This window comes from Capra hircus, chromosome 13, assembly GCF_001704415.2.
Source record: "Capra hircus breed San Clemente chromosome 13, ASM170441v1, whole genome shotgun sequence".
Classification (NCBI taxonomy): domain Eukaryota; kingdom Metazoa; phylum Chordata; class Mammalia; order Artiodactyla; family Bovidae; genus Capra; species Capra hircus.
The window spans coordinates 62,197,569-62,207,584 of NC_030820.1; the positions used below are offsets into that span (position 1 = coordinate 62,197,569).

At 43.4% G+C, this 10,016-nt stretch overlaps 1 protein-coding gene across 1 annotated transcript; it reads right to left on the minus strand.

Annotated features, from left to right (window-relative positions):
• Positions 483-9,745, minus strand: LOC102170799 (short palate, lung and nasal epithelium carcinoma-associated protein 2B-like). The gene is made up of 7 exons (XM_018056867.1): positions 9,598-9,745; positions 7,884-8,016; positions 6,488-6,592; positions 5,357-5,515; positions 1,965-2,046; positions 847-910; positions 483-616 (listed from the first exon to the last, which is right to left on the minus strand). Exons 1-7 carry the CDS (start codon positions 9,743-9,745, stop codon positions 483-485), a joined length of 825 nt encoding a protein of 274 aa, XP_017912356.1.

The window sequence follows — 10,016 nt, forward strand, 5'->3', positions numbered from 1 at the left end:
CAGCACGGGAAAGCCGAACACAGATCAGACAGTGACTGCCACCCTCCAGCAGGTCAGACTTGACAGCCACGGGACCGCTTGTGTGTCACTCCATCTATCTGAGCCTCAGCTAGTCCGTCTGTGAAATAAGTATCATGACACTACCCATCCCCACAGGGTCGTTGCAAGGATCCAGTGAGATAGTATGTGAGAAGCACAGATCAACGGCCCAACGTACTGTGTCTGTGGCTATTTTCTAGAACCGCCTCCAGAACCCTGATGCTTCTCTCATCCCATTTCTGTTGCTCACAGCCCCAGCAACCCCAGCCATACCAGAGACCCAGGTCAAGGAAAGCTCCCGCGGGCTGGGGGTGAAACCACGACTCCTCATAAGAAGGGGAAGGGAAGGGGCGGTTTTTATCATCAATGCCTACTGGATATTAGGCTTTTTCTGCTTTTTCTTTAAATCCATTCATCAGCTAAGCCATGTTTACAATCTCCTTTCACCTGGGAGGAACCTGAGGCTCAGAGAGGCGGAGCCAGTTGACCAGGACTGCACAGTTGCTAAGTAGCAGATCCAGGGTTTGAATCCAGATCTGGCCCGTCCTCTTTTTCACATCATTCTGGGCATCAGGTTCTGCCAGTGGGACAAAGGAGGGCAGTAGAAGCTCTCAAAGGCTGACAGAGACCCTCAGTCTGCAGGGACCCCTCCAACCACACTCTCCTGACTTGCTCAGGGTGAAGGGTCCTCAGCTTCACCAGGATCCCCTGACCAGACCTGCTGGTGCTGTATGCATAGAGTGGCATACCATCCCTCATGAGGCTGCAGAGGCAGCCCCCTCCTCGCTTCCCCAGGCTGTGACTTACCGATGAGTTTCTTGACACACTCTGCATCCAGGCTTTCAAGGAGCTCGCGGAATCGTGGGCACAGCTGAGGGTCATACAGAGCCAGGGAAAGAGAGAGAGACACATGCAGAGAGAATTGGAAAGAGGGAAGGAAAGAAAGAGGTCAGGAGGTGAGGAGGGAGAGGAGAGATGTGAGAAGGAAGAGGACTGGTTATTACCTGCTATGAGCACCCTGCCCGACACCCACAGAGATGCTCACTACTTGGGGCCTCAGAACTTCTGACCCTTAGGATTCTAGCACAGTGGAAACCTAGAAGGCCCATATCTGAGATCCAGAGGACACTAGAACCCTAAAAACCTCAGAACATTATAATCCCAGTACCTTAAGTATCTAGACTATAAGTATCCCATATCCCTGTGCTCTTAGAAACCTTGTCCTTTGGACTCTGAAACCTCAAGGGTCAAATGGGGCCCTGGGAATCATAGAGAAGTGTTTCTCACAATTTTGTGTGCATACAACTCCTCGAGGATCTCGTTAAAAGGCAACTTAATGAGCAGCAGGTCTGGAGTGGCACCTAAGGGTCTGCATTCTAAAAAATGCCCAGGGAAGGTCAGTGCTGCTGGTCTGACAACCATAGTTTTAGCAGTGACCCTCCAGTTCCGTAAATCTCAGGGCCTCCTGGAGGATTAAAAAAAAAAAGCAACAACCCCAGATTGCAAGCCCCCTTCCAGAGTGACTAATTTAGAATCTTTGGAATTTAGGGCGCATGGTACATATGGTTTTGCATATGATACATAGGAATCTGACCTATGGTACATACAGATTTTGTATTTAAATAAATTAAATAAAGTAGTATTGAAATAAGAAAAATATTAGTTAAAAGGCCAATTGACAGTCCGTGGGTATGGCAAATGGTTCAAGTGTGGGACCCAGTGATGTCAGCTCATGTTGGGCCCCTCTTCTCCTCCCCAGGCCAGGCTGAGTGAAGTGGGGTGGGGCGGGGAGAGTAGCAACTGACAACTCAAAGGGAAGTTGGCCCTTCAGAAAGGAAGGTGCCCAGAGCGTACAGCCCACCCACGGAATGACACACCTGCCCCCACCATGTGTGGCTTTACACCCCCAGGAGTGGGTGACTCACCTCATCCTGCACTACAGAGGACACCACACTTCTCGCAAGGTTGACTCCAGTGTCCACAACACTGTTGAGCAATCCAAAGCGTCTGGAGAAGAGAGGAAATTGATAAAGGTCAGTGAAGTCGGCAGAGCGCCCAAGGAGGAGCAGTGGAAAAGAGGGTGGAATATGGTGGAGCTCCCTGAAGTCAGGTGACTTGAGCCTCTACCCAGGGGGATCATCACTTAGAATCCTATGGTTGACCAGCAGCCCACCCCAGTAGCTCATGAGCATCTCATCACAATCCTGAGACCTCATCCATCCGTCCATCTAGCCATCCATTCATTTATTTCGTCAGTACATGTTTATAGAACACCAACTATATGCTGGGAACCAAGCCTGACTTAGGACACAGTGATGAACAAAGCACAAGCAGCTCCTAATATGTTACCTAAATATTAGATTGGTTAAAATGTTCATTCAGAGCTTTCGGTAACATCTTATACAAAACCCAAATAAATTTTTTGGCCAACCCTGCATTAAACAAGTTTTTCTAAGGCTCGCTCCTTCCCACTATCAGCTCTCAGCATAACTTTCACCACCTCAGGGCAGCCCTCCCTGACTGCTTGCCTAAGGTAGGACTTTGCATCAGTTTGTATCACAGCACTCTGTTAAGTGTGCTGCACTGCTCAGGGATCTTTGCCATCTGACATTTCCCAAGTGACTTCTTTATTACTGGACTGAATGCTCTCCTGTCTGCCTTCCCCTCAAGAGCATAAGCTCCGTGAGAGCACGGTCCTTGCTTGCAGTCACCATAAATTCTCCAAAGCTCAGAAAGGCAGCTGCTTGGCATAGAACAGATGCTAAACATGTTTTTGGCTGAAGGAGGACATGAAATAAACATACAACGAAATACATAATGACAACTTATGACAAGTATTGAGAAAGGTATGAGCAGATTTTCCAAGAGAGAAGAGGAGGAACCTTGTTTTAGACTCTGAAGGATGAGATGTACAATAAGACGGAATGTGGGAAAGGTGTTCGAGACTAGGTTCCAGAGCAGCCTGTGCACAGGCCTTGAGTGGAAGGAGTTTTTCTGAGACTCAGAGCAAATGCTAGTATGTCTAGAGCAGAGTGGGCAAGGGGGAGAGCACAGTGATATGAGGGTGGATCCAGATCAGGCAGAGCCTCAGTGGCCCTGGGGAGAGCTTGAGATTCCACCCATGGCAGAGAGAAAACCCGCAAAAGGATTTGGAGCAGCAGAGTGGAATGCCATTTCACAGATATGGACACTGAGACCAGAAGGCTGGATGACTTCCCTGGGGCTATAGGCCAGGCAGTGTCTAGCAGGGTTCAGGCATTTGGGCTTATATTAGTATTTCCAAGTGATGATAGGCTGCAGAGCCTATCTTTGGTTTTGGGGGGGGGTCCCTATGCAACCTGTGATCAGATCCCTTGTTGGAGCAGGATGGACTGACCTCTACTCATGGCTCAGCCTTGATACCTGCCAAAGCCAACCTGGCCTGTCTTCAGCTTCCAGACCACTCCTCCTCTCCCAGCCAGGACCAGGGTCAGCCTTTCTCTCTCTACCATCTTCCCTGGGCAAAACCTGCTTTTTCAACCACACAGTTTAAGATCTAGATTTTGTAGGTTACTGGAGATCAGTGACTTAAATGGAGAGAACATTTCAAGGTCTCATTTTGGGAATCCTCATTGAGTGGAAGATGATTAGGGCACAATCTGAATTTTCCCTGCTAGAACCTGTAGCAGGGAAAATTCTTAAAGATATGGGAATACCAGACCACCTGACCAGCCTCTTGAGAAACCTATTTGCAGGTCAGGAAGCAACAGTTGGAACTGAACATGGAACAACAGACTGGTTTCAAATAGGAAAAGGAGTACGTCAAGGCTGTATATTGTCACCCTGCTTATTTAACTTATATGCAGAGTACATCATGAGAAACGCTGGGCTGGAAGAAGCACAAGCTGGAATCAAGATTGCCAGGAGAAATACCAATAACCTCAGATATGCAGATGACACCACCCTTATGGTAGAAAGCAAAGAGGAACTAAAAAGCCTCTTGATGAAAGTGAAAGAGGAGAGTGAAAAAGTTGGCTTAAAGCTCAACATTCAGAAAATGAAGATCATGGCATCTGGTCCCATCACTTCATGGGAAATAGATGGAGAAACAGTGGAAACAGTGTCAGACTTTATTTTGGGGGGCTCCAAAATCATTGCAGATGGTGATTGCAGCCATGAAATTTAAAGACACTTACTCTTTGGAAGGAAAGTTATGACCAACCTAGATAGCATATTGAAAAGCAGAGACATTACTTTGCCAACAAAGGTCCATCTAGTCAAGGCTATGGTTTTTCCAGTGGTCATGTATGGATGTGAGAGTTGGACTATAAAGAAAGCTGAGTGCTGAAGAATTGATGCTTTTGAACTGTGGTGTTGGAGAAGACTCTTGAGAGTCCCTTGGACTGCAAAGAGATCCAACCAGTCCATCCTAAAGGAGATCAGTCCTGGGTGTTTATTGGAAGGACTGATGCTGAAGCTGAAACTCCTATACTTTGGCCTCCTCATGTGAAGAGTTGACTCATTGGAAAAGACCCTGATTCTGGGAAAGATTGAAGGCAGGAGGAGGAGGGGATGACAGAGGATGAGATGGCTGGATGGCATCACCGACTCGATGGACATGAGTTTGGGTAAACTCTGGGAGTTGGTGATGGACAGGGAGGCCTGGTGTGCTGCGATTCATGGGGTCGCAAAGAGTCGGACATGACTGAGCAACTGAACTGAACTGAACTGAGCAGGGTTTACTCTTCTTGCCTGTTCCTAATGAGAGGCAAGAAGGTAAACACAATATATTATTATTGTTATTATCATAATTTGAGGGACATTATATAGTAAGAGAAGGGTCAGTTCTTCAAGTAGATGTAACAATGCTAAATGTGCATGTAACAGAGCTTCAAAAACCATGAAGCAAAAACAAATAAAGATTAAAGGTGAAATACACAAATTCACAGTTATGGTTTGAGAGGTCAACACTCAGGTCTTAGTAATGAGAAGACTCGAGAGACAGAAAATAAGGATAGATATTACTATTACTGAAAGCTTAGTATGTGCTTGGCCAAATAGTCTCTGAGTGTGCTATGCATTTTCTCATTTGGTCAACATAGTAGCCTATGAGTTAGGTAATGTTACCAACCTTAGTATACAGATATGATAGCTAAAGCTTCTATAGGCTAAATTGATTACAAGACCCAAGTGAGTGGCAAAGCTAGCTTGACTCCAGAGTCTGAACTTTTTTTTTTTTTAACCATACTCTGCTCCCTCCCAGGTAAGGAATAGGGCTGAAATTATGGGTCCCAGCTCCTCTGGAATTCCTTGCTCTGCTGAGATGTGTTGGCCTGACCTGTGCAGCACCGTGAGTGAGATGCTTTCTGGGTTGTTGGTGCATTCTCCCACGACCACCTTGGAGTCACTAGTCTCGGTATCAGTGTCAGTTTCAATGGTGACAGTAGTATGGATGTCCACATTGAGGTCCAGGTTGACAATCTCACCCAAAAGAGGCCTACAGGGAATAAGATTCACAGTGAACAGAGGTGAAGTCTCTTCATGTTGCTTGCATGAGTCTCTCTCTAGATGGCCATTGCATGGGACATCTATGGATAGAGTCAATAGTGTGTACATTTTTGATGAAATCTATATTCTTACATTGGGTATTACTTTCCTGGCCCCATGGGTTTGGCTCGTATGAAATTTTTATACAGTATCACACTAATAAGGAAAATAAAAATAATGGTTAACATTTCTTGAGCACAAACTGTGTTAAGTATTTCACAAAAGTCTTTTACTTGAATTAAGTGATTTAATCTTGACAGCAGTACCGTGAGGGAAAAATACTATCATTACTCTATTTTCACAGTGAGAAAATGTTTGGTATAGAGAGGTTAAGTAACTGTCCTAAGATCTCATATCCAGTGAATGATGAAATCACAGTACACTTAATTCATAAAGACTCTTCTACACATCTGCATTTTCCTTTCCCTTCGTAGTTAAAAAGTAATTAATATACTTAGAAATTATTGTTTCTAATATAACTTATATAATTAACAAATTAATAAAATTCCTAATATAGTTTCTATATAATTTCACATGCCTTTCATTACATACTGTACACTACTATACGGCCATACTGGCGACTGCTATTTAAAGGGAATCTTGAGAGGCAAAATGATGCTGGAGGAAACTTTGCCTAAGAGTTATAAATGTTCATGTCTTCTCAATTTTCAGCTATTATGATTAGATAAGTTTTATGATTTTGGAAATATATTTCATGGAGGATTTGAAAAAAAGAGATTTGGTTCTGGGCAGTGTTTCTTAGAACATGTTAAAGGCTAGGATTTAGGAGTTGCAATGGCCTCTCTGTTTTACTGATTGGGAGACCAAGGCAGCAGGGTGGAAAAGTGCCTGATTCCAGGCTGGAGACCTATTGGCCATACCTCACTGCCTCTCCCAACCCTCAGATTCCAAGGCTACTCACAGGTTCACGGTGACGTCAGCAGCGATGGGGATCTTCACATCAGCGCTGTGGTCAGAAGTCGCTTCGAATGTGATATCTGGGACTTGGACATTCCTGATTCTCACCCTGTGTAAAAACCATAATTTACCCTATCACTCCTGACAGCCATTGCTTGGCTCTTCTCTATGCCAGCTTCGTGCTGAGTTTTGAGCCTCATGGACTTTGCCTGCTTTGGTCATCATGAGAGGCCTGCTCTGGTCTTCATGAGAGGCCTGCTCAGAGGCTGAATTCTCTCCATTGGATGGCATGGCAGACTGAGGATCAGACAGCTGTGATTTCCTTAAGATGCCAAGGGTGAATATGTGCCAGAGCCAGTATTTGGTTTTTTTTTTTTTTTTTTTCAGCTGAAGTGTAGCTGCTTTACAATGTTGTGTTAGTTTCAGGTGGACAGCAGAGTGATTCAGGTAGAGATATGTATATTTAAAGAGGTGTCTTTATTTCAGATTCTTCTACCTTACAGGCTATTACAGAATATTGAGTATAGTTCCCTGTGCTATATAGTAGGTCCTTGTTGGTGTTTCCTGTATATATAGTAGTGTGTATATTTCAATGCCTGGAGTAGGAAATGGCAGCCCATTTCAGTATTCTTGCCTGCACAGTCCCATGGACAGAGGAGCCTGTTGGGCTATGGTTCATAGGGTTGTAAGGAGTTGGACATGACTGAAGCAACTTAGCATATGTTAATGCCAAACTCCTAATTTCTCTCCCACATTGCTTTCCCTTCTGGTAACCATGAGTTTGTTTCTATGTCCATAAGTCTTTTTGTATAAGATCTTTTGTATCATATTTTAGATTCCATATATAAATGGTATCATATGGTATATGTTTTTCTTCTGTCTGACACTTCATTTAGTATGATAACCTCTATGTCCATCCTTTTGTTGCTGCAGACAGCATTATTTCATTCTTTTTATGCAGAGACAGAATTTGAACCCAGAACTGCCTGACTCCAAGATGTTATGTGTGGAGCCACCTATATACGTGGCGTGAATTCTAGTTTTCTCTCTCCTGAGGCCATTCAGACTTTTATACTCAGCTATATTCAGAGAAGAAAAGTCTTATTCCTTAGAAAAGGGACTTTAGGCATCAGCAAACAGATAGAGGTGAGGGAGAAGAGAATCTTCATCGTGACCCTGAAATCACAGAATGGGAGGGTCCAGACCCATGAGATGCTCACAGGCCCTGCAGCCCTGACTAATTTCCCCAGGCTCTGGCAGAGCTGGCCTCAGACCCTTCTGCTCTGCAAAAACACACAAGGTTTGTTCATCTTTCTTTCTTTTATATTAAACTTACCTCCCCAAAGATATGTATTCTCTTTTCTGGGGACAAAGATCTCCAACATGAAGCATCAACTCACCCTGTAAGGCTGTACACTACTTGAAAAATTCTAGAAATGAGTTGTTCCAACAAATTCTCTGTTTCCTGGGTCTCCTCCACCACCTCGTCTGAACACCTGGATTCCAATTCAGTCTTCAAATTCTGAAAGATAGCTGCAAAAACAATCTCCGTTCAGTGTCGTACACAACTTAAGAAGCAGTTCCTAGGCACCAGGTACTAATGAGACTACTTTCCTAGATTATTTTATTTCATTTCATAACACCCTCATAAAGTAGATATTACTATTATCTGTGATTTCAGATGAGGAAATAAAGGATCAAAAGATTAAGAAATGGGCCAAAGTCGCACAGCTAGGAGACCTTGTTCGTAGTATGCTGCCTTCATGCTAATATATGCTCATCATTTCAACAAAGCGACCAACCCGCTATTGAGCAGGGAATAGATATTGATTGCACGTCAGATTCTAGTAGTGAAGATTAAGGAGATGCTCATACAAACTGAGCATAAAATAAGAAATGGAAAATGTAGAATCAAAGAAAAAATATGGCTCCAAATTATTAAAGTGGCAAGTAGGAGTCCTGGATAGCAGGCCTAGAAAGCAGTGATTCATTCAGGAGCAGGAGGACAGACAGTCCTAACAGAGGGTCTTTCAGAGAAAAGAGGGATTTGATAGAGGAAGTGGCATGGCAGATGTAGAACGGCACAGTTGAAAAGAGTTCAGAATATACGTGTAGAAAAGAATTCAAATGAGAGACAGGAAGGCAACAACCAGCTCAGAAAAAACCACACAAAAGGCTACAGGAAAAGAAATGTAATCAGAGTACTTCAATTTGGCTCTGTAATAGACAATATCTACCTAATTATAACAGAGGCGGAAACTCCGTCTGGTCCTATAGATAATCCAGACACTTCTGCTTCTGAGCTCAGCACTGAAACTGGAAAGTGGGTCCCTTTGAAGTTTGCCTAATCCCTGGCAAGGTTTGAAAGGCTGTCATATACAGAAATTAGTTTCTCCTATAAAGAATGTTTCTCAGGGTGCTGGTAATATTTCCAGAAATTGAAAAGAAGGCCAAGTTCTTTCAAGAAATCAGAATTACAAGGATGTATGATTAACTAGAAAGGTAGGTAATTTTAAAGCTACCTAGGCTAGGTAGGAATTCTTTTCTAGTTAGTTAATACAAAGTACTAAGAAAATTGAATAGCCCAGCAAAAGAATATGCCACAGCTATAAATAAAATATTTAAGTTAAACATGTAAATGACTAATAAAATATGAAAAAATATGAGTGAATTCTTTCATAATTAGAAAAAAGCAAAGTGACATGAATTATAACCTTTCTTCTGGGAGATTGGCAAGAAATTCAGTTGTCCAAAACAGTGCTGTCAGGGAAGTGGAATAAAAGGTAATCTCATAGACTCTTGGAGAAAATATTAGCATAGGGTATTATTTGTCAATATCTACTGTAATTTAAAATATGCATACTTTTGAACTTTTGAAATGTCACTTTGAGGAATTTATCCTACGAATATATTAGCAAAGTTTACCACGATATAAGATGTAAAGTGATATTCAGTTAAGTGTTGTTTGTTTCTAGAAAAATAGTAAACAATTAGTCACCTCTCTTAGTAAACAACCCATAAAGAGAGCCCCTGCTATATAGCCTCTGGTAATACAGGCACAGTATTTAGCAGGAAGCTCCCAGGTGCCATTGACCATCACGATTGTTGACTCACTTTCAAGTGTACTGTCGAAGGTGTCAAGTCCTCTCTCAAGGCCAGATTTCAGCTTCCTCAGAACATCATTTCCACGAATGTCAAGAAGAGATGCTGAGGTCCCAGCAAGCAGGCCACACAAGAGAACAAGTTTCCAAAACTGAAACATCTTGTCCTGACACCTGGACAGTCATGGGAGGATCAGGAGTGAGAATTAGCCACGGGGAAACGGTATCTCTGACGAGCACCTATCACACTGACACTCAGCAGTCCTTGACGATAGACGTGGTTATCTCCTCTGTTTCAGATGGGCAGCCCAGGTCAGCAAGTTAGAGCAACTTGCCCAGAGATAAACAACTAGTGAAAGAAGGAGATACTATTTGAAAAGTCATGCCTGACTCCAGGTCAGAGCTCTTTACCACATGCCGGCTTCTCTGCCT